The sequence below is a fragment of the Castor canadensis genome, chromosome 5 (assembly GCF_047511655.1).
Source record: "Castor canadensis chromosome 5, mCasCan1.hap1v2, whole genome shotgun sequence".
Lineage (NCBI taxonomy): Eukaryota > Metazoa > Chordata > Mammalia > Rodentia > Castoridae > Castor > Castor canadensis.
This window is the reverse complement of record NC_133390.1, coordinates 181,635,198-181,658,900: the sequence shown is the minus strand read 5'-3', so window position 1 is coordinate 181,658,900 and position 23,703 is coordinate 181,635,198. Positions and strand designations below refer to the sequence as shown.

At 53.8% G+C, this 23,703-nt stretch overlaps 1 protein-coding gene across 20 annotated transcripts in view; it reads left to right on the top strand.

The window, feature by feature from the left end:
* Window positions 1-23,703, top strand: part of Kcnq2 (potassium voltage-gated channel subfamily Q member 2) — a 61,170-nt gene that overhangs the window by 20,592 nt on the left and 16,875 nt on the right. For 6 of the 20 annotated variants that reach the window (XM_020173720.2, XM_074075135.1, XM_074075132.1 and 3 more), the window contains exons 4-11: window positions 58-233; window positions 1,214-1,339; window positions 4,878-4,988; window positions 5,567-5,662; window positions 10,731-10,825; window positions 11,979-12,008; window positions 15,103-15,171; window positions 18,721-18,750. In XM_020173720.2, coding sequence (XP_020029309.1) covers window positions 58-233; window positions 1,214-1,339; window positions 4,878-4,988; window positions 5,567-5,662; window positions 10,731-10,825; window positions 11,979-12,008; window positions 15,103-15,171; window positions 18,721-18,750 — 733 coding nt within the window. Of the gene's footprint in view, window positions 1-57; window positions 234-1,213; window positions 1,340-4,877; window positions 4,989-5,566; window positions 5,663-10,730; window positions 10,826-11,020; window positions 11,120-11,978; window positions 12,009-15,102; window positions 15,172-18,720; window positions 18,751-23,262; window positions 23,317-23,703 lie in introns of all 20 variants that reach the window. The other 14 variants (XM_074075136.1, XM_074075134.1, XM_074075138.1 and 11 more) reach the window with 5 other exon arrangements.

Below are 23,703 nucleotides of genomic sequence, written 5' to 3'. Positions count from 1 at the left end.
CCACCCCATCTTCAGTGGGGAAAAGAGGCTGCCCTCGAACACTGCCATCTCCCGCAGACATCATGGTGCTCATCGCCTCCATCGCCGTGCTGGCCGCCGGCTCCCAGGGCAATGTCTTTGCCACGTCTGCGCTCCGGAGCCTGCGGTTCCTGCAGATTCTGAGGATGATCAGGATGGACCGGAGGGGGGGCACCTGGAAACTGCTAGGCTCGGTGGTCTACGCCCACAGCAAGGTGAGCAGCCCAGCGCCTGGGAGGGCCTGGCCTGGAGGCTGGGGTCCACGTGGGTCCCCCACTGTCCCAGGCTTGCTCCAAGGTCCTGGGCAGATAAGATAGGGGGCCAACAAATCTGGACTGGGCTGGGGGCCTGCCCAGATACAAATGAACCTTCCTCCCATTTCTTCTTGGGGTTTCTTTCTGCAGTTTGACCTATCTTTGTCACTTGTCCCCGGAAAGCTTCTTTTTCTCCAGGCCAGTCTGCCGGCCCCTCCCTGGAGCCACTCGCTCTGTGGTCCGGTGTCGCCTTTCCTGGTTTTGAGTGCCTGGAGTGATAACATTGCCTATCACTGCCCAGGTGGTTGTTTAAGCTGCAGCTTGTGGTGGCTGCTGGCAAGGGGATCCCACAGCCCTGGGGTGGCTGTGGCCACATGTTCTGTGTTCGGTGGGTCCCAGGTCCCTCAGTGGCCAGTACCTGGTTCTTTGCGGCTGTGCCATGAGGCCGACTTGGGCAAAGTGGACTTGTTTAACCAAAGGTTCCTCCCTGTTTTCCCGACCCCTGTGCCGTTTGTTGACCATGGTTGCTTCAGGCGTTGGACCTCTGGGGGTGCTGGGTATTGAGGGATTGAGTACATGCTGGCTGGGGCCTATTCCCATTTTGGGTGCCATCTCTGCAGGGCCCCCATAGTCCCATTACTCTCAGGCTGGCCAGTGTAAATGCTTCTCAGCCTGGGCAGGCCCTGCATACTGTCCATTGGTTACTGGCTGCTGTTTTCCTGGCTCAGATGTGCAGCTGAATTGTGCTAGGGTGGCTTTGTACAACCAACGGCCCCTCTGATGCTACAGGCCGGGCCCACCCTGACTGAATCTCTGTTAGTCTCAGGACAGAGGTCCAACCCCCAAAGTCCTGGAGATGCAGATCCCAGGGCAGGGCTCCCAGGCTGGACACTGGCCAGGCTGATCCTAGTGTGGTGATGACGTGGCCTATCTGCTTGCAGGAATTGGTGACCGCCTGGTACATTGGTTTCCTCTGCCTCATCCTGGCCTCCTTTTTGGTGTACTTGGCAGAGAAGGGTGAGAATGACCACTTTGACACCTACGCAGATGCTCTTTGGTGGGGCCTGGTAAGTCCTGGTGATTGTTCCTTCCCCGAGGACTATTCGCTTCCTCCTCATCACCTGCCTCCCACCCACCATCCTGAGGATGGGCACTGCCCCTCAGGTCCTGGAGGGTAGACCCAGTGCAGAACTAGGTGGACATGTCTCTTGGGGGCCACCTGCTGGCTGCCTGTGACCATCACCATGTGCGTAGTGGGAAGAGGCTGCATTCTTTCCTCCCCATTCACTGCTCCTTCTCACCTGATTCCCTGGATGCTCTGGACAAGTGAATGTACAGAACAGAATCTCCTGTCCCCTGGGTGGCCCTGAATGTGCTGGCCAAGTGGTCTTGCAGTTATCTGGGTGGGTGCTGTACATCCAGAGCCAATGAGAAATAGGCTGGGTGGCTTTCCTTGGGGGCCAGGCTGGAGGGCAGTTTATTTGTGATTGTTCTTTCGAGGCCATGAAGTCTAGAATTCTGTGTCCTCATATTTTACCTCCCCAGAAGAAGCAGGGCTGCCAGGAGTAAGGCAGGAGAGAGTGCGTGAGGGACCCAGGTCCAGGGGCGGATGTACCTGGTTCCCACTGACCATCCACATTTGTCCAGGCTCTGCCATGACTTGTTGACTGGCTGGCCCTGGGGCCCCTTGCTGGTGCCACGGCCGTCCTCCCCTGGTCCTCTTGTGGGCCAAAGGCTTCTCTTTCAGAATCGAAGTAAAAATTTTATCTATTTTTTCGAAGTAATATTTGTATATATTTTAAAATGTCTGATGGGCTGGGCACAGTGGTTCATGCCTGTAATTCCACCTTCTTGGGAGGATTATGGTTTGGGGAAAATGTTTGTGAGACCCTATCTCGACCAATAAAACTGGGTGTGGTGGTGTGCGCCTGTCATTCTAGCTACATGGGATGTGTAAATAGGAGGATCACAGCACAAGCCGGCAAGGAATAAATGTGAGACCCTTCTTTGAGGGGGGAGCGGTACTGGGGATTGAACTCAAGGCCTACACTGTGAGCCACTCCATCAGCTCTTTTTGTGTTAGGTATTTTTGAGATAGGGTCTCACAAACCATTTGCTTGGGCTGGCTTCGAACCACAATCCTCCTGACCTCTGCCTCCTGAATAGCTGGGATTACAGGCATGAGCCATAGGCACCCAGCTGTGAGACCCTTTTTGAAAAATAATTGAAGCAAAAAGATCTAGGCACGTGACAGAGCACCTGCCCAGCAAGTGCAAGGCCCTTAGTTCAACCCCAAGTACTGCCAAAAAAGAACTAATGGTTCCCCAATTCAGCTCCCCGTGCTCCCTTCTGGGTCTCTGCAGCCAGCACCCCTGTGGCTTTGGGGGGGTGACTTCCACTCAACAGGCCTATGTCCCTATTTCCTGATTCAGACTTCAGATGCTGGCTGCACACCTCCTCTGTAGCAGCTCCAGGTTTGCCCCCCAGCCCCGTTTGCTCTTCAGGCCCTGTGACAGGGGCCTCACAGGGTCCTACTCCTACCTCCTCCCAACCTAGAGCCGCACTTTGGAGGACAGGTCCTATAGCTGCCAAGAAACAGTTTCCGGGGATGGTTTTTTGAGCTCGTGTGTCTGAAAGTGTCCTCTCTGGCCTGCCCAGTGCGTGCCAGGGAGGGGCCTGGCCACCTTCATTCACACAGATGCCTCTGACCTGTCCTTTGGTCCAGCCCGACCTGCACCATCTGCGGTGGTGCCAGGGTCTTGGGTCTTCTGGAGTTCTTCAGCTTCACCCGGCTGCCCCATTCCCCAAACCTTCCGGCCTGAGTCACATCTCACTGACTGTAAATAATGTACAATATAAGTCTAATCAGAATTGTCAGTATGAATCCCCTCCCCCCCATATAATGAATGTATCCTAATAAAAATGTTTAAAAAAATAAAGATGGCAGAATGGAAAAAATCCTGACACACACACACACACACACACACACACACACACACACACAGGAAGTTATGTGAAAATACTGCACATTGTAGCTCAAGTGCTTGCCTAGCAAGTGTGAGGCCCTGTGTTCAAGTCCTAGTACCACCAAAGGGAAAAACAAAAAACCAAAACACTGCACAGGAATACAGGTACATGCAGAATCTCATGGTGGGAGAGGGGAAGAGAGAAGTTTGGTGGTGGGAGGTGAGTTTCCCAGGCCTGGCCTGTTATCTGTCACCAGCTTCCTGGTGCAGATCTGCACACAGGGAGCAGCTGACAGTGCCCCTCTCCTGGGCCGTGGCTGTGTTGTAGGTGGGCCTGGTCAGCCAGGTGGCTTCAGCATACTCACCAGCTTCAACCTGTTCTTCAGACTGCCCAGTGTGTCCTCCATGTGTCTGGGGTGGACTCTGGGCTGGGACCACTGGGTTCCTGGTGAGCAGTGTCTGTGCCCTCTGTGGGAAGGACAGCATTCCGTGGTTGCATCTCACCTTCCCTCTACTTATCTAAGGTCCCATCCCCCAGCGCTTATGCTGGGCCCACCTGGGCCCAGCCAAGGGACATCTCAACACTGGCTGTGAGGCTGTCCTGAGCCTCTTGCTCGTGGAAGGTGTGACTGTGGTAGGTGGCAAGTGTGCTGTGAGACCTTACCCCCACCCCACACTGTTGTCAGGCCTGGGCAGAGATACCTTGAGCGTGCTCCACCCCAGGTCACCCCAAGTGGGTTGCTGCCGCACTCACCTGGAGAGACTGGCTTGGCCTGGACCCATCTTGCCACCACCCACTCAAGAGAATTCTGAGCCTAAATCCCAGGACTCAGGATAGCCTTCCCTTCCTGTAGCACCTCCCTGTGGGGTCCATTCCTACCCATTTGTCTTTCCTCTTGATCACCTCCCACCTGCTACTGCTGCCTTTTGTTACCCTCTGGGCCAGGCTTTCTGCCTCTGCCACAGCCCCAGCCTTTGCCCTGATCCAGCCCCCGTACCACTTCTTGCTCCTGCCCCAGCCTCTGCCCCCTCCACCACCTCTGCCCCCGCCCCGGCTGTTGCCCTAGCTCCAACCAGCCCCTCCCGCCGCTCTTGCCTCTGCCCCAGTCCCACTCTCTCTTTCAGCCTCAGCTGACATGTCACCCTCAGCTGGACCGCCACACATGTATCTCTGGGTCCCTCACACACTTCCCCTGCTCTAGGCCCTGGCTTGCTCGGTACTTCCTCACTGCCCAACTCCCCCACCTCAGAGCACAGTCCAGGGGCCAGACAGGTCAGCAATTCACTTGGGGAGGAGACTGCTCTCCTTTCGTTGAGTCCTCATGTGAAAGCTGTGGTTTCCTGAGTGACCTGGGAACACTGGGAAGGACTACCTCTCCAGCATGGAGAAAGGGAACAGATTTGGAGGCTTTGGGGAAATTGCACCAGTGAAGGGTAGCCAGCACTGACCCTGGCCTCATTTTGCCCTGAAGGGGATGGTGTAGGCTTAGGTCCCTAGTGGCTGCTGGTGTCCAGCTACACCTAGAAGTGTGGGTGAACCCTCCACCCCAGGGCTCAACAGGGGCACCTGGCCTGGGTTGTAGGACTCTGTGGCAGCCATTGCTAGCCTGGCTGAGTGACGTGGGTCTCTGTCCTTCAGATCACTCTGACGACCATTGGCTATGGGGACAAATACCCTCAGACTTGGAACGGGAGGCTCCTGGCAGCAACATTCACCCTCATTGGCGTCTCGTTCTTTGCTCTGCCTGCAGTAAGTCCTGCCTTGATGGGGAGACAGGGTCTCACAGGCTCCCCACAGGACTCTCAACCACAGGCTTTCCTGGCCACCACAGGCCTACAGGGTTCCTACAGGGTCCCTGCAGTGTCCACAGCCCCTGGATAGTACTATCTCTGGACCAGAATGGGGCTGCTCTGACCTAGGAGCTGGCAGCCTCCCCAAATCCAAGGGCACTCATGGCATCCCAGTCTATGGCTTGTGACCTGGCTCTGTTGGCCAGATTGGCTCCTCCCATAGACCAATGTTGTATTCCAAGCTGAAGACAGGGCCTCTGCTGACTTCACCCCATCAGGGCCAGCAGAGGGAGGCTGGCGTGGCCTTGGTGTGGACAGATCAGGGGAGGGGGCTCCCCTTTGAGTTCGGTGTGGGCACTGCCACACCTCCTGCTGGCCAGAGCTTTCCTTGACCCCAAATCCCAGGGTTCCTCCCAGTGTGGTCCCCAGGGAATGAAGGACTGGGGAAGTGGGAGGGTGGAACCCATGAAGCCTGAATTCTGGCAAAGGCTGAGAAGGCATGGGTCCCAGACCTGGTCTGACCTTGGTGACCTGCAGGGCATTTTGGGGTCTGGCTTTGCCCTGAAAGTCCAGGAACAGCATCGGCAGAAGCACTTTGAGAAGAGGCGGAATCCAGCAGCTGGTCTGATCCAGGTGAGTCTTGCCCAGGGGTGGAGCATGCTGACCTTGACCTGAGGATGAGATAGGAGTTAGGAGGGTGGGTTAGACTTCTGAGCCTGAGGAGTCTTCAGGCCCTTCCCCATGTGGACAGGGCCACTGTCCTTGTCCCTTGGCAGGGGCCCGAATGGGAATGTGAACGTGTGTGAGAAACAGTTCAGACATGGGAGGTGCACTGCAGGTGCTCCTGGTGACGATCCTGGCTGGCCCTGTCCTTGGTGGGTGTCCAGCCCAGGCTACTCTGGGACCTGCCAGGTCACCTTCCAGCATTCTGTGAGGCAGATGCCTTAGCACACCCGTTCCAGACCTGTGACTTAGGTCATCATTCAGGTAGTGAGGAGTGCCTGAGCCATGACTGTGTGACCCCAGGCCTGAGCTGGGGACATTGTGCCATTCTGCCCTGAGCTCAGCCAGCTGGTTCTACTGTTCAGGGACAGGGAGATGTATCAGTCGTCTGAATTTGCTAGTTGAACAGCAGAAATTCTTGCTGGACCCTCAAGTTAGTTGGGGTTTATTGCCAGCTGGACGTGGCCCTGTCTCTTGTTTCTTCTTCCCTCCCTCCCCACTTCCTTCCTTTCTTTTGGTGGTACTGGGTTTTCAACTCAGGGCCTCAGTAACCACTCTACTACTTGAGCCATACCCCCAGCCCCTTTTGTCTTTTCAGTTGTTTTTCAAATAGGGTCTCACTTTTTTGCCTGGGCTGGCCTTAGACAGAGATCTTTCTACCTACACTTCCTGGGTAGCTGGGATCACACGTGTGCATCATCACACCTGGCTTATTGATTGATATAGGGTCTTGCTAACTTTTTTGCCTGGACTGGCCTTGAACCATGATCCTCCTTATTCCCACTTCCTGAGTAGCTAGAATTACAGGAGAAAGCGACTACTCCTGACACTTTCTGTTTAAAAGATGTGCCCTTGTGGTCTTGGCCTTGGGTCCAGCCTACTTTCATGTCTATATGTATGCATGTTTTTTATCATTCACTATAAAAATCCAAATGGATATTGTTTTATAATTGCAAACTAGTACCAAGAAGAATAAAAATGCCCATAAGCTCACTTCACTATTGACAATTGAAAAAAAGCTACTGCAAGTCCATGGCTAAAAGGTTTCAACAGTACAGGGAATGGCATAGATTGAGCCCCTCTTTGCTCATCAAGGTCACTCAACTGCAGCCTGCACATCTCCAGAGGACAGAAGTGCCACCAAAGGCAGTGGGATGCCCTCCGCCCTGCTTCTGCATTTGCACATACGTTCCCCCTTGCTAGGACATATGCTGTGTCTTGGGCTCTGCTGGGAGGTTTTCCCCACAGGTGGGTGAGGGGAGCATTTCCAGAGCTTTCAGCACATCTCCAGTTGATGACTGCCCCAGGGTGAAGTCTGCTGCTTCAGCAGAGCAGTTGATCAAAGGGCCCCTCCTCTGAGGGAAACCCACCTTCCCTCAAGTCTGAAGGCTGAAGGTTGGGCTATGGGGACAATAGCAGCCCTGCCTCAGGAGCAAGAGGGACTGGAAGGACTTTCTGAGAAGCCTATAACCTGGGTGTGGTTCCGGATCCCAGGGAGGAAAAGACCCAGAGGGAAAGCTCCAGAGGAGACACCAGTGCCCACTGTGCCCTCAGGATATTTGAGGGCTATCTCTCTTTTTCTGGAAGTCAGCCTACCTGGGTCTCATGGCTTTTGCACATGGCCCTTGTACACTAAAATTGAAGCATCATTGAAAGAAATTATGAGGACCTGCAGAAGCATACATGTTCACAGATTGGAAGTTAATCTTGTTAGTATGGTCTTAACAACAATGATCCACAGATCCAGTGCAATTTCCGTCAGACGCCCAATACCCTTATTTGCAGAAATGAAAAAGCTGATCCTAAGATGAATGTGGAGTGAACAGTGGACTCTGAATGGCCAGGACAATCTTGAAACAGAACAACCAATTTGGAGGACTCACACTTCCTGATTTCAAGTTTTGCTACAATAGCTAAAACAGTGTGATTCTTACATAAGGGTAGACATATAGATTAGTAGAGTGAAAAGTCCATAAATAAGCCGTGTGTGGTGAGTTGATTTTGGATAAGGGTGCCAATTCGGTAAGACCAGTCTCTTCAACAGATCATACTGGGACAACTAGGTTTCCATTCTTAAAAGATGAGGCTGGATGTGATGGCGCAGGCTTGTAATTATCCCACTCGGGAGAGACAGGAAGGTCGTGAGTTCAAGGGCAGGCTGGACTACTAAAAATCCTTATAAGAAAACATGCTCTATGGTGTTCATCATATTTATAGCTATATTCCTATACATGTATGTCACCAAAAGCACAAGCAACAAAAGACAAGTTGGTAAGAGATAGCATAGATAAGTGGGACTTCATAAAACTAAAAAGCTTCTGTTCAACAAAAGAAATGGTCTCTAAACTGAAGAGAACACCCACAGAGTGGGAGAAAATATTTGCCAGCTACACATCAGACAAAGGACTGACAACTGATAACCAAAATAGATAGGGAACTCAAAAAACCAAATTCTCCCAATATTAATGAACCAATAAAGAAATGGGCAAGTGAACTAAACAGAACTTTCTCAAAAGAAGAAATTCAAATGGTCAAAAAACACATGAAAAAATGCTCACCATCCCTAGCAATAAAGGAAATGCAAATTAAAACCACACTAAGATTCCACCTCACCCCTGTTAGAATAGCCATCATCAGCAACACCACCAACAACAGGTGTTGGTGAGGATGTGGGGAAAAAGGAACCCTCTTACATTGCTGGTGGGAATGTAAACCAGTACAACCACTCTGGAAAAACATTTGGAGGCTACTTAAAAAGCTGGACATTGATCTACCATTTGATCCAGCAATTCCACTCTTGGGGCTATACCCAAAAGACTGTGACACAGGTTATGTCAGAGGCACCTGCACACCCATGTTTATTGCAGCACTATTCACAACAGCCAAGTTATGGAAACAGCCAAGATGCCCCACCACTGACGAATGGATTAAGAAAATGTGGTATCTATACACAATGGAATTTTATGCAGCCATGAAGAAGAACGAAATGTTATCATTCGCTGGTAAATGGATGGAATTGGAGAACATCATTCTGAGTGAGGTTAGTCTGGCCCAAAAGACCAAAAATCGTATGTTCTGCCTCATATGCAGACATTAGATCAAGGGCAAACACAACAGTGGGATTGGACTTTGAGCACAAGATAAAAGCGAGAGCACACAAGGGAGGGGTGAGGATAGGTAAAACACCAAAAAAACTAGCTAGCATTTGTTGCCCTTAACGCAGAGAAACTAAAGCAGATACCTTAAAAGCAACTGAGGCCAATAGGAAAAGGGGACCAGGAACTAGAGAAAAGGTTAGATCAAAAAGAATTATCCTAGAAGGTAACACCCACGCACAGGAAATTAATGCAAGTCAACTCCCTGTATGGCTATCCTTATCTCAACCAGCAAAAACCCTTGTTCCTTCCTATTATTGCTTATACTCTCTTCAACAAAATTAGAGATAAGGGCAAAATAGTTTCTGCTGGGCATGGGGGGAGAGGGAGGGGGCGGGGGGAAGGGGGAGAAATGACCCAAACATTGTTTGCACATATGAATAAAAAAAAAGACAAGTTGGACATCATCAAATTAAAAACTTGTGCATCAGAGGTCACTCTCAAGGGAGGAAAAAGAAAACCCACAGAGTGGAGGAAAATATTTTAAAATCAGGTGTGTGGTAAAGCGTTAGTATCTAGAACACATGAAGAACTCTTACAACCCTTCAGTAAAAGACAAAGACAACCCAAAAGATTGTTAGGCAAAGGACTTCAATAGACATTTCTGCAAAGAAAATAAACTGGCCAGTAGGCCCATGAAAAGAAGCCCAAAGGCACTGGTCATTAGAAAATGCAAATCAAGCCATGAGATGCCACTTCACATTCACTGGGATAGTTGAAATACAGAGTGCGACCTGTCTCAGAAAACCTAAATAATTAAAGGACAGCAGGCGTTGGCGGGAACGTGGAGGAAGCCATTGGAACCCCCGCTCTCTGGAAAGCCACCACACAGGCTCCTCAGAAAGGCAAACTGGAGTTTGCATTCTACCCAGCAATTCCACTCCCAGGTTTAGACCCCAGAGAACTGAAAACAGGTGTTCAGCCCAAAGCTTGTGCAGCGTTCATAGCTGTACGACAGCCAAAAGACGGGAACAACGCGTGTCCGCCCGTGGGTGAATGCATGACAAAGTGTGAGGAGTCCTCGGAGAACGTGAAGCTAGGGCACCGTGCTCAGGACAAGAAAGGCCCTGTGCTGTGATTCCATTTACAAGACGTTTCTAGAACAGGCAATTGGAGACCAGTGCGGATTGGTGGCTGCTAGGGGCTGGGGAGGAGGGAATGGGGAGCAATGTGGGGTTCCTTTCTGAGGGACAAAAAGGTTCTGAATTAGCTAGTGGTGATGGGTGCATAGCAGTGTGTGGACTTTAAAACGGCTAAAGCAGTGGGCTTTACGTTACATGTATTCCATCACACACAAAAGGGTAGGGAAGAGGAAGAAGCCCAGGCCAGTGGAGGTCAGTCTATGTAGTAAGTTCAAGACATTCAAGACCCACTTGGAGCTACTGTGCCTAGGGGCCGAAGGTGTGTCCCTGCCTTACTCCCTCCTCGCAGGCCCCCACTCAGAGGTCCAGGGTGACATCCCCTTAGGACTAGGGAGGGCAGTGAGGTCACCACTGTGGACAGACCCTCCAAGCATCAAGCCAGACCCAGTGAAGGAAAACAGCATCAAGGCTTCTTGCAAACTCACCGCAGCGAGCCACGGGCCGATCCGTTGGTCAGCTCCCCCTACTTTACACCAGCATCGGCAGGCATCTTGCCTGCCTGTTCTTCAAGGGTAAACTGAGGCTGCGGAGTGAAGACAAGAGCCAGGACTGCACAAGAACTACAGCCTGAACCTCTGCCCAAGCCCCTGCCGCCTGGACCGTGTGGGCTAGGCCCTGAGAAAGGGGTTTGCCCTGGCCCTGCTGCCGCCCCACACTGATCCAGACTGTCTCCCTCCACAGTCCGCCTGGAGGTTCTACGCCACCAACCTCTCACGCACCGACCTGCACTCTACATGGCAGTACTACGAGCGCACAGTCACTGTCCCCATGTACAGGTACCTCGCCCAGCTCTGCCTGCCTGCCTTCCACCGTGGCTTTGCTTTTTAATTTCCGTTTGTTGTTGTTAAACCCCATTTTCTGTTGTTCATTAATTTTGATTGACTTTTGCTTTTTTTTCCTTTAAAATGTATTTTTCAAAAAAGAATTGTGTGTGATTTGTTTCAAATTAATTTCTTTCTTTTGTTTTTTAGCGTTGTGGATTTTGTTTCTCACTCTCATTCCCTGCCTTTTGCTTTCTGTCCCTTGCTGTGGGCACTGGGGACAGGCCCCTCTTCAGGGTACCCTACGAGGTAAATGCAGCCTTGGCACTGGACCCCCTCCAGCACTGTGCCCCGATAGTGACTGGTAGGTCCAAGTTTTAGGCAGAAGGCAGTCAGAGCCCCATCCTCCACCAAGGTCCAGGGTCTCTGTGTGGGGGAAGGGGCGTGACCCTAGCCACAGTGAGGGTCTCAGTTAGGAAACTCCATTATCTAGGGTGCCCCCAATTGGACAGAGCCCAGGACACCCCTCCCCTGGAGTCCTTGGGCAGGAGAGGAGGAGGACAGGACGGACCTCTCTGGAGCCATCGGGAGCAGCCTCAACAGGCTCTGTAGGTTAGCTGGGCAGAGGGCAGGTGGACCACCAAGACTTGTGTGTGCTGGGCTCTAAGGTGAGGTACTGAGGTCTGTGCACACAGTCCATGCAGCCTGTGCTGCTGGGTCAGACTCCTTAGAGTGGGCCTCACACTGCCATTACCCTCTGTTCTGAAGTAGACAGCTGTCCACCTGAGCCCTCTTCAAGCACACAGAGCTCACCTGGGATTTCTGGGCTGGGGTCATCTTGAGGGTCTTGATGGCAATGATGGCCAGAGGCCATTCCACTGGTACCAGTCCTCTACAGCGGCATTGCCTGGACCCTCCCTCAGCATCCACTGCAGGCTCCTCTGGAGCACTGAGCCTGGGACTGGCCCTGCTGGTCCTTCTGGAAGCTCCGGCGTCCAGTGTCACTCAGTGCTGTGCTCGGGACTGGGCCTCTGCTAATTTTCTTTGTTCTGTTGTTTCCCCCACTTCCCTCGACTGTTTTTTTTTTTTTTCATTTTCTTTTTCTTATCCCGTTCTTTTAAATATTTTGGTTCTTTTCCCTTTGTGTGTGTGTGAAAACACTCGAAAGCTCGCAAACTCAAACCTACGGGGCCTCCAGGTAGGACATGCATGGGTCAGAAGCTGTGTGTGTGGTTCTTGTTCTCTGTGGGGCAGGTACGGGGTGAGCCCTCAGGAGCCCCCACGGCCCATCCACTGGCCCCAGAGCACTCGCCCCTGTGGTCCTCATGCTGGGCATTGTCAACCTTGTCACCTGCAGCCTTCCCTGCCTGGAGTCCACAACTGTTTCTCCCTAACCCAGTGTGAGCTCTCCTCCCTCTCTGGCTCCTGCTCTTTCTCAGTGGCTGCTTCCTTGTTGCTGGATTCCTTACTCCAGTCCGTGTTTTGTTTCTTGGCCTGCTTTCTGCCTTGTCTTATAGCTGTGCACCCCCCCCCACCTCCTCTCCCACCCCATGACCCCATGTATGAACAGAGCAGCGTGGGGGTTGTGGGCCTCACCATGTGGCTGGGGGACCCTTGTCCAGAGCCAAGGGTACATCCCAGACCAGAATCCCAGGCCAGTGGAAGCTGGCTCCCGCAAGAGGGCCCCTGCTTGGGTTGCCTGCCTCTGGGGTTTCCCTCCCTGAGCTTGAGTTCCCCCCATATCAGGGAAGTGTCCAGGCCCTGGGAGCAGAGCTGTTTGAGCAGCCACCCCCTCTTTCAGGTAGTGACCTCTCATCTGTGCCTCTCCCAGGCTGTGCTTTTGGTTGGTGTGAGAAGGTGGGAAACAGAAACTTTGCTCAGATGGGGGCAAGGGTCCCTTCCCTGTGCTGGATGGTGGCACAGCGACCCCTGCAGAGTAGGGCCACCCCCCTGGGGACCAGGCCAGGAGGGCCCTATCAGTGGGCCCAGGCTCCTTTTGTGGAGCAGTGACCCGTTGGCTAACCTTCACGAGGACTGGGTGAGGAGGTCAAGCTTTCCACTCCTAGGAGGGAGGAGCTACTGGGCAGTGGCAGGTCAGGCCCCACGGGCATGTCTGCCCCCACCCCCACTCCTGCCCAGACCCCAGAGGTATAACTGGCCATGGGAACAGTGTCCTCCTCCTGGACCCCTGGGCTCCCTGCTCCCCTGTAGGCGAGGGGCCTGCGTTGGGCTCTGGAGACTTCTTCTAGGCCTGGGTGGTTCCTTTTGCCTATCTCTCCAGCCAGGCTTCACCCAAGAAAAAGACACTCCGAATATCTGCAGCTGCCCACCCTGGCCTACGTGGCTGGAGTTGTCTTTAAAGATGGCTGAACCCGCAGACCAGCCCATGTTGTCTCCTGGTGTCGATCCCTGCCACCCTCCCCTTGGCACATTGTACCTTCATCTTCCATGTGCCCAGAGGTGACCAGGCTATGCACGGCCCAGCCCCGTGTGTCTGCCCTGGTGGCTGCTCTGTGTGTTCTGGGCATGCGTCACGTCTCAGAAGGCTGATGTCCTGTGTCTTTAACCTGGGCCTGTGTGTGGGCCGATGGCGGAGGGCTGTTTCCAGGCCCAGGGGTGGGTAGCCAAGGGGTGGGGAGACCACCTGTGTTCCCATGGACAGGCTTATGCTGCACCATGGCAGGAGCTGATCAACCTGGCCACTGGCTCCTGCTTGGTGCTGACCCACCTGGACAATGGGTGACCTGGGGGAAGGGCAACAGGGGGGAAAGGGGAGGAGGAGGAGGAGAGGCAGTAAGAACTCACAGGATCTCCCTCTCCCCACCAGCATTTTCAAAGCCCCTCCAGGGCCTGGCTTTGCTGGGCTGGGGGTGGCGGGAAGCCAGGAGGGGCTGGGGGCAGCTCTACCTGCTGGAGCCTGTGCAACCTGCTGGAGGGACACCCATAGATTTAAGAGGGGCCAGATAACCAGAGGTCCCCCACCACTCTGGGGGTGGTGTCCAGAGCAGGTGGGACTAGGGGTGAGCATCCCAGTGCACAGAGGCTCTTTTTGGGCAGAGGAGCAAGGATGGATCTGGGGCCAGGAATATGGCTAGTTGGGCCAGTGGGCTCAGAGTAGTTTTGTTTTGGAGGCCCTGGGGAACAACTGAGTGTTGGAGTAGGAGAATGACAAGGGTGCTGGGCAGGTCTGCAGTATGAAGCAGTATGGGGCAGAAGGATGGGAAGAAGTTTCAGGAGCTGGGTGAAGTGGGCAGAGGAATGCAGAGATGCAGAAAGGGGCTGTGGCCACTTAGAGAGTGGGGCTGGGTGAGGGCTGGGCTTGGAGGTGGCTAACTGTGCTACAGGACCCCGGGCACAAGGGCACAAGTGTTGCACTCTGCGGCTGGAGGGTCAAGAAAGATGGGCACAGGAGGCTCTGCAGAGTAAAGGGATCCTGAAGCAGGGTGTGGGATGAGTCAGGACAGGAGTGGTCAGGGTCTGTGGTCTACCATCCTCCAGAGATTTCTCCCTAAAAGAAGGTGCAAAGTATGCAAGGCCGCCGTGGCAACTGAGGGTTAAGGTGGAGAGTGGGGTGGCCAAGCAGAGTGAAGTGGGGAGGGAGGAGTTTGACCCTGAGGTCAAACTCTGTCCTTGAGGCTGTGGAGTAGCGGGAAGGCGGGAGCCAGGTGTGTGGCACTCGGGGGAGTGTGTGGCCAGGTCTAGGGAGAGGGGAGCAGAGCCAGGCCACCTGCCCAGGTCCTCAGGGCGACTGGGCCTGATGAGGCCAGAGGTTGTCCCCTGCTATCCAGAACACTCATCCTACAGCCCAGAAATGAACTTCTCTTTGCCCAGTAAAGCCTACTTCTGTGACCTTGTCCCCTGCAGTGTCCCCGCCTTGGCAGGAAGAAAGCTCTGCAGAGGAGCTCGGGGACCCTGAGGCCCTGAATGTCTTGGGGTGCTATGTCTTCAGCTGCATTGCCCCTTGGGGATGTTCAGGGGTTGGGAGTCCCCCAACCTGGGCTCTGATCTCTGACTGGCTTCATGCTGAAGGGTGGGCTCTCGGGTACAGACAGGAAATGCCCACATCCAGGGCCCAAGCCCCAGGAGCAGCTCAGAGGATAAAGAAGGCCCTGGGGCTTGGCAGAAGCAGAAACACTGAGCCCAGGGCCCTGGGTGGGGTGTGTGTGGAGGTCTGGCCACCCCCACCCCCCCTGGTATTTGCTGCCTGCTCTGGTGGGTGAAGTGGATGCTGATGATAGGGGCTGAGCTGAAGCTCCTGTGCAGACTCACTCCCCTCTCCTTCTCTCATCCAGACTTATCCCACCTCTCAACCAGCTGGAGCTGCTGAGGAACCTCAAGAGTAAATCTGGACTCACCTTCAGGTCAGTGCAGGGTCTCCCAGGCTGGGGCTGGAGCTTTGGGGCAGAACAGGCAGCTCAGACTTCTTCAGAGGCCCCAGCTGACTTGGCCGGTGGCAAGAAGCCCGGGCGGGGGGCTGGCCCCAGATAGTAGCCTCTGAACTCTAGGGAGTTGCTGGGCTGTGTTTGGCTACTGATCTTAGTGATGTTGGTGACTTCTCTTCCTACTTCTGCTAGCCATGTTGCAGCTTCTGTCCCCAGAGGAGCCACTGGTTCAGTGGGTAGACACAAGGGAAGGTGGTGTGGGTGAGGAGTAGGGCTAGAAGCTCTGCTAATGGCTTATCCTCAGGGCCCAAGTGTGAAGGGGTGTTCCAACCCTGCACCCTCTCCAGTGTTGGGTGGTGATGCATATACTGGTGGCATCTCCTAATCTTCCTTTAATTACAAAACCAGTGACTCTTGCCATGCTTGGGTACAGAGAAAGGTGTGCAGAGGGCTTGCCCTCAACAGAAGTGGAGAGCCAGCCTGTTCCCAAGCCATTTTCTGTCTCTGAAGAGCCCTCAGCAGGACAGAAGGGTTGCAGTGACTTTGAGTGTGGACCCTGTTCCCCAAACTGCTTCTCTGGCACCTGTGAATACCGTCTCCATCATCCTGGATTTCCCTGTGGGCTCTGGATGCAATTACATTGTCCATAAAAGGAGAGGGAGGTTTGGAGGCCTCACAGGGGAGAGGCCTAGTGAAGGCTGAGACTGGAACAATGTGACTACAAACCAAGGACACCTTGAGCCACTGATTGCAGGAAAAGGTGATGGGTTCTCCTAGAAGCCAGGAGTTGAGCCCAGCCCTGTGACACCTTGGTTTTAGGCTTCTCTTCTCCAGGACTGTGAATAACTTTGTGTGGCTCAAGCCACCTAATTGTGGCATTTCTTGATGACCCCCTAGCCAACCAGTGCAGACTTTGAAGTGCTGTTGTAAGAAACCCCTAAAAATGTGGAAGTGAGTGTGGAACTGGGTACTGAGTGGGGGCTGGAGGAGGTTTGAGGTACCTGCTGGAACAAACCCATGTTGCCTTGAAGAGGTGGTGTCAATGGGGCTTGTGGTGAGGGCTCCAAAGGAAGTAAAGATCATGACAGAAGAAGTTTTTATTGTCATGAGCAGAGTGTTGCCAGAAGTACTAAGCTGTTAATTTTTCTGTTGCTGTGACAAAATACCTGAGATAAACAATGTAAGGGAGGATAGGTTTATTTTGGCTCATAGTTTGAGAGTTTTCAGCCCATGGTCAAGGGCTCCATTGTTCTTAGGCCTATGGTAAGGCAGGAACACTGTGGAAGGGTGTGATAGAGGAAGGTTGTTGACCTCATGGCAGCCAGGAAGCAGACACAGAGGAGGCCAGAGACAAGATATACCCTTCAAAGGCACGCCCCCAGTGACCTACTTCCTCCAGCCTGGCTCCACTTCCTAACAACCCATTCAGCTGTGAACCCATCAATGGATTAACCCTGGGATGAGTGAGGTGAATGCCTTCCTGTCAGGTGATGGCACTTATGTTGCAGCCCAGAAGGAAGCCAGCATGGTTATCCAGGATAGATGTGCAGAGGACTCTCCTGGGTCCCACTGGGTCCCCCAGGTTTTTTGGCAGCAGAAACATTGCCAGTGTGGCCTGAAAAGGAGGGAGGCAAATGAAATGAGAATGGCCATAGGGTTTCTGGGGTCTGCAAGCAGGAGTGAGGCAATACGTGCTGCCCTTTAGAGCTGGGTAGGGTGGGCCCCACAGCCAGAGCAGAGGGTGATGGAGGCAAGAGCCAAGGGTTATTCCCAGAGCTTGAAGCCAAGTGCAATTTGTCCATTAGGTTTCAAACTTGGGTGGCCAGGGTCACCTTTGCTCCTTCTCCCTGTTTGAGAGAGAGTGTCATTCCATGCTTGTCTACCATTGTAGTTAACAAGCTGATAACTCTTTTTTGAGATTCATGGTCATGTGAGGAGCTTTGCCCCAGGGTGATAGCACCCGGAGCCCTCCTGGTTCAAGGGCTGTAGATGATTTGAGTGATGGAATGTGGAACTTGACAAGCTGATAGAATTCAGAGGAGATTGTGGGTGTAGAGCAGATGCTGCAGTGGGTTGAGACTTTGGGAGATGTTGGTTTGGGTGAGGGTATTCAGGACCTAAGATGAACGTGCATGTAGTGGACTGCAGAGGGTTGAATGCTAGCCCCCAAGATAGTTCCATGCCCCAGACTCTCTGTGGATGTGAGCATATTTGGAAAGGGGCCTTGCCAGAGGTAGTGAGATCCTGATTGTCCAGTGAGTCTCAGCTCCAGGGCAGCCATCTGTATGAGGGTCAGCAGAGGAGACATGAGGATGCAGGAGAGCACCCCAGGGGATGATGGAGGCAGAGACTGGAAAGATGAGCTGTGTGCCAAAGGACACAGAGCGGGAAGAGGCAGGCAGAGTTTCCCTGGTGCATTGGAGGACATGGTCCTGCCAACACCATGACTCTGGATTTATGGCCTCCAGAACCCAAAAAGAATAAATCTCTATTTCTTAAATTCTCCAAGTTCATGGTAATTTGACATAAGAGCTAAGAAAGCCAAGGCAGAGATGAACTGTAAGCCCCAGGGCTGTGGCTGGGCTGAGCACCCCACAGGCCAGCAAGCATCCTCAGCAGCTCTGCAAATCTGAGTTCCCAGTGGTGTTGCCAGATGACTGCAGGCCTCGGCCCCATGGAGGCTCTGTCCATGCATATGTGTCCAACCCTCTTTGAGGTGCATTGTTCCTGAGGGCATAAACAGAGCCCAAGTGGCTTGGGGCGCATCCTCAGTGACCCCAGGCCCAAGCAGGGAGCCTGACCATACCCTGTTCCTCTGTTATCACTGGTCTGCCATGTGGCAACACAGTACCTTTGTGTAAAGGATTAGGAAGTACACTGAGAAGTCCTCTTATTTGGAAGAGCCCTCTTACTATCACAGCAAACTGGCCTGCATGCTGCCCTCCGAAGGTCCGAGTGAAATCACTCCCCATTTTCCTGTGTTTAGCTACAGAAGGTCCAGTACCAATCTTTCATTCACTTTATAATGACTATTACCAGTAGAAGTAATCAACCCCAGATAAGACAGATGGCTAAAACAGCCAGGCAAGCAGACCTGGGGATAAACCCTGGCATTGGAACAAACACTGACTCGTGGATGGTGGCAAAACTGTTGGACAATTAATTCATCCCCCAGCATAAGATTACACAGAAAAAAATTCCATTAGGTCAAGAGCTTTCTTTAGCAAACATTTCCTTTTGAAACTTTCTTAAATTAGTGTGATTCTGTTGAAATGAGTGACCATAAATGCGGAGTAGGAGCCTCCTCTGGGGCAGAGGGTTGTGGCCCCTGTGGGGATAGGGTCTCGGCGGGCAGCATCTCTGCCTTAAGGCCCCCTCACGTGCAGCCCGACACGGGAGTGTGCGGACGGATGGGTGTCAGGACCTGGGGGATCCTAGGTGGGTGCTGAGGGAAGTCCCCTGTCCTGGTTATCAGATGTTCCTGGGGTTGTCAGAGCTATGCAACTAACTCTCTGTTCCTCTTTGAAGGAAGGAGCCACAGCCAGAGCCATCACCAAGGTCAGTCCCTCCTGCCTCCAGCTGCCTGGTGTGTGTGTGCCTGCCATCTGGCCTTGCTCCCTCTGTGTGTGCCCCATGTGTCAGGGGGCAAGGGCTGTCATGCAGGCCCTGTGTGCTTCCATGTGCCAGCGTGTCACTATGTGTCCCAGTCAGCCCAGGGTCACTGCTCCTTGCTCACAGCCTCCTGCGAGGGCTTTGGACTCATTCTGAAGCAGCTGAGGGCTTCTTGGGTGAGCCCCCACCTACCTACAAACCCAGCTCCCAGGGGAACCTGAGGCTAGGATTTCTGTTAGAGTATTTCCTGCAGGGATGCAGCCTGAATTTGCAGTTGGTCTGAGCCAATGCTTGTTAGCTAAAAACCCTGAGCAGGGGTCCCTCAGCCCTATCTGGGTCAGGCAAGGAGGAGAACCCAGAACTAGACATTGGCAGAGGGGCCGTCATGCCACACGCTTGGCGGAGGACCTTGCTTTGTTGACAAATAGGAAAGCATGAGGGTCTTGCTATCCTCCCGAGGGGGGTGGATGCCCTCTCCCCTCTCTCACCCTCAGTGGAAGTTCCAACCTCCCCAGAATGCTGCCTGTCTCCCAGGTGCTGTTTGTCCAGGCCAGTTAGGTGGAGCTCACTGCCAGCTCTGCTCTAGTAGAGAAGGAGGAACTGACCACTGTCTTCCTAGCACTGAAAAGACCACCAAAACTGGTTCACAAAGTCCAGCCCAAAGCTCCAGCCTGTGGGGCCTCCCTGCTGGGCTCTTGAGCCCACAGAGCCAGGGTACATCTCAGTGCTTCCTGCCTCCACATGTTACTGCATAACTCTGGCTGCACATACCTTGAGTCGGATGGACACCTTCCTGCCCCCTCCTGCCCTCCTGGACCTTAGAGTGACCCAGCTGGACATGCATTTAGGTGTGCTTGGGTGGGGGAAGGTACAATTGGGCCAAACTCCATCCTCTGTGATGGTTGGAGAAAGACATGATCCCCGTGCCACACACCCCACCCCGCCCCACCCCTCACCAATCTCACGAAAGGGGAGTGCATAGCAGGTAGTGCCTTGAATTGAAAAGATTGTCCCAGCTGAAAAGGACGACAAATGACCAGAAACCCTGGCTACTGAGAACACTAACTGGCTGGAAAGAGGTGGCCAGCTGTGCCACCTTGGCTAGTGTGGAACCTAGCATTGCCCTTGACAAAAGGGGATAAGAAAGCCAGTGCCCTGGCCCTGGATGGGGCAAAGTAGAAAAGGAGTACCCAGTCTCACTGCCCCAGGTCGGGGAACTGTCCACCCTGGTTCCTCACTGCCACCCTCAGGTAGCCCTGGTCCAGCCCTCTCTCAGCACTGCCCCTAGGGATCCGAGGGCTGGGAGTTGGTGGGACATGGGGGAGCTCCAGCCCCTTCAGCTGGTGGATGCTGAGGCTGTGATTCAAGCTGACCCTCAGCTCTGCCCCAGGTGGACAGAGATGGCCCCGGATGGAAATGAGTCTGGAGGCTTCTCTGCCCATCTCTGTGCTGCCCCCACCCACCTGGTGCTCTGTGTCCTTGCTGGGAGTGACTGGCCGCAGAGGCTCTTATGCTTGCTGCCATAGTGTGCGGTTCTCGTCTCAGCCTCTCTCTTTCTCTCTCTCCCTCTCCTGCCCCATCTGGAAAATCTTGCTGCCCCCAAGTGCTTTTAATCACTGTCACTGCCCTTCTCGGGCCCCTTTCTCGTCTGCTCTGTCTTTTGGGATGAGGTGCTGACCCTGAAAGCAGGACTCGAGGTGAGGACCACGGGAGCCCCCGGCTCTCCGGTATGTTCCGTGGCTCCCCTGCTCCACCCCCTGCCACTCCTTTGTCTCTTCCCTGAGTGTCGGTGGTCCCTGCCTGCCTGTGCCTCCACACCCTTACCTGAGGCCAATGCCCATCAACCTGGCCCTCCTCCTGGGATGCCTCATAACATGTTCAACTGGGGTGGCACTTTGGGGCTGTTACTGGGCAGGGATCCCAGGGCCCCAGCAGGGACACTCAGCTCCTGGTGGGTTTGAGGCACCTGATGGGCAACTGGGGACCATGGGAGTGAGGAGCAGTTTCTGTCAATGGAGAATCTCCTTCTCTGGGGTGCACACCTGCTGGCCAGGTAATGGAGGGTGGTATCTCTGACCTCTGCCTGGGGCAGTCACAGCCCCTCTTTAGTGCCTAGCGCATAGGTGGGGAGCAGAGAATTGGCCTGCGATTTGGGTAACGAGTAGCAGGTGGGGCTGTCCCTAGGCTGCGTGGCGAGGGGCATGTTCTGTAAACTGCTAAGGGGAGTTTGGCTCCCCAGCATCCTGCTGCCTGCTGGGCTCAGTCCAGTGGGAGCCCTGTACCCCATCTGGCTAGGCCAGACTGATATTAATGGGTCTGGTGTGGACCCAGGGCTCTCCCTCAGCTGTCTCTGTGTGTCCTTTGTGCACACTCCTGGCCTCACTCAGGATCTAGGCATGTGGTGGAAAGCCCCTGACTGGTTGGGGCCCTCAGCTCCTGGCAATATCCTCATTACTGGGCTGGAGTCGTTCGGAGAGTGTGTGTCCGGGTCTGGATTGAGGGAGCCAGGGTGGGCAGGGGCTCAGGCCTGTGTTGCTGTGATCTGTCCTTTGTGGTTCCATCCCCTGTCCCATGTCCCATCGCTGCCTCCTGCTCCCGTGCCTGGAGGAGCCCCCAACCTCGGCTTTGTCCCTCTTGTCTGTGTGGATCTCCTCTTCTTCACAGGTGTGGAGGTGTCTGCATGTTTCAGTGCCCACCTGTCCTGCCTGGCCTTGGCCAGTGTCTGGACATCTCTGTACCCCCATGGGCTCTGGACCCCATGGACTTGCCTGTAGCTTGTGCCTGAGGCTTGAGGTCTGTGGCATTCTCAGAGGGGATAAAGCTTTACTTGACTAATGGGGTCAGGGAAAACCCAGAGCCAGCCTCAAACCCAAAGAGAATGAACAGTGTCATGTTGGGTCCTCGACATCCTGCCAGGCAGGGAGTGTTCAGGGAGAGCCTTGTCAGCAGCGCCCCCACCCAGCTCTGATCAGGCTCTCAGGCCATGTTGTCTCTTATAAAATGTCAGCACTGTGATATTCATTAAAATGGACAGTTAGAGGGTCAACCCTGGGTCTCAGTGCCCCGTGTGGCCGGCAGCTACCCTGCCAGACTGTGCAGGTATAGACATGTCCCCATGGCAGAGCTGGGCCTTAGTCCAGGGAGGGTGCTTCTTGGAAGAGCTGGATCCAAACTAGGGTTCTTCAAAGTTCTGGGAGCCAGCACCTTCCAGGCAGCAGCCCTGTGTTTGGGCTTGGGTACTACAGTAGGGAGGGGGCATGATGAAGTGCTGGGACCAGGTCACCAGGAGCTTTGCTACATGCGTCCAACCTCAGCCCACAACCTCAGAACGACTAGGAACCTGAAACTGCCTGCTTTTTTGGAAGCCAAGCCCCTCGGGAAACTAAGGCAGAAACCCATGGGTGCACAGGGTCTTCCTTGGGGAGAGGCCAAGGCTGCTGCCCCCTGGGCATCAGGGCACTCTGTGAGAAGACTCCCAGTTAGAATTAGTGTGTCCTTTGTGACTGTTAGAAAGATGCTTGTGTGGACAGCATATAGCAGGGACCGTTGGTTGGTGTTCAGATAAGTGGGGAAGGAAAACAGACGTGAACACTGTCCCCAGAAACTGTTTGCTTTTGATTTGAGACCATCGTACACGTTGGGTTCCTTAGGTGCAAAGTTTAAGAAGTACTGTCTTTAGGCACTACTTGCAAGGCGGGGCAGGGAGAGGGAGAAGGGATTTTTGTAATTGTTCATTATTTTCATTTTGCACTTTAAAATGTGCATATTCTAGTGAAGAAATGAGCCTTAAGGGTTTGTGGGATTCTTGGGAAAGTTTGAAGTTGACAGGGGCCTTTTCTAAAGCCCCTGCATGGAGCTCTTCTTGCTAAGGCCTCCATGCCAAGGTGGACTAGGTAAAGTCCTTTTAAATCCAGGTGTCCCCTTCTCTTGAGCTTCTTCTCCAGGTAGGGGCAGCTACTGCCTCCTGGGTAAACTGAGGCCCAATTCCGACCGGGCCACAGGCTGGCATGGCGAAACCTCGCTGATTGGTTTGCAAAGCTAAACCACACATTTTTTTCTCTAACGTGCGCATGCTTCGCAGCGTTAAGTCCTGGATGGTGTCCATCCACAACTAGCCTTTTGCAAAGTCTTATCTCATGTATTAATTTTTTTTGTTGGCATGAGTACAGCAAAAAAAATACATCGTTTAAGACATGAACCCAAACTCTGGCTTTGGAAGGAAAAGGTATTTTTGGAGGAAAAACCCAGGGATTCTTTTTCTCCAAAAATAGGGGACTGTTTTCTTTTCCAGGCTGTGGAAGACTTTCGCACACTCCTTCTCGCTGTCCCTGCTCAGATGCAAACTCTGCAGCTGGGGACGAGCCAGCACTCCCTGGGGTTGTGGTGCCTCAGTGTACCTGCTCTCTGGTCGGGTCCTGTTGCCACCCCCGGGACTAACTGTGCTCTCCTCATTTCCAGTAAAGGCAGACCGTGCCGAGGGTGCCTGTGTGGATGCTGCCCCGGACACTCTAGGTACCACGCAATGCTCGCACGGACTGACCGCGCTGCACGCCCCTGCCCGCCCTGCTTATTAGAGGTTGGGACGAGCCACGGTGGTTCCCCACCCAGCTCTGACTCCCCTGACGCAGAGCGCAGGGTGGAGCTGGGAGCCTGGCCTCTTTCCTCCACACCAGGCCCAACCCTGCCCTGCCCTGCCCTGCCGGAACAGGGGCTGGCTGGCCAGGGTCACTGCTCTGGACACAACGCAGTGCCCTTCAGGGAGAGTTTCCCCTGGAGCTGGTCAGTCTGGCACCTCTACTAGGCATGGAGGACCAATCCTTAGCCAGCTCCTCGCCGAGGGAGGTAGCTTGCTGTATTCTGGGCTCTTCAGACCCCCCAGAGCCCAAGGCCATGGCTGCC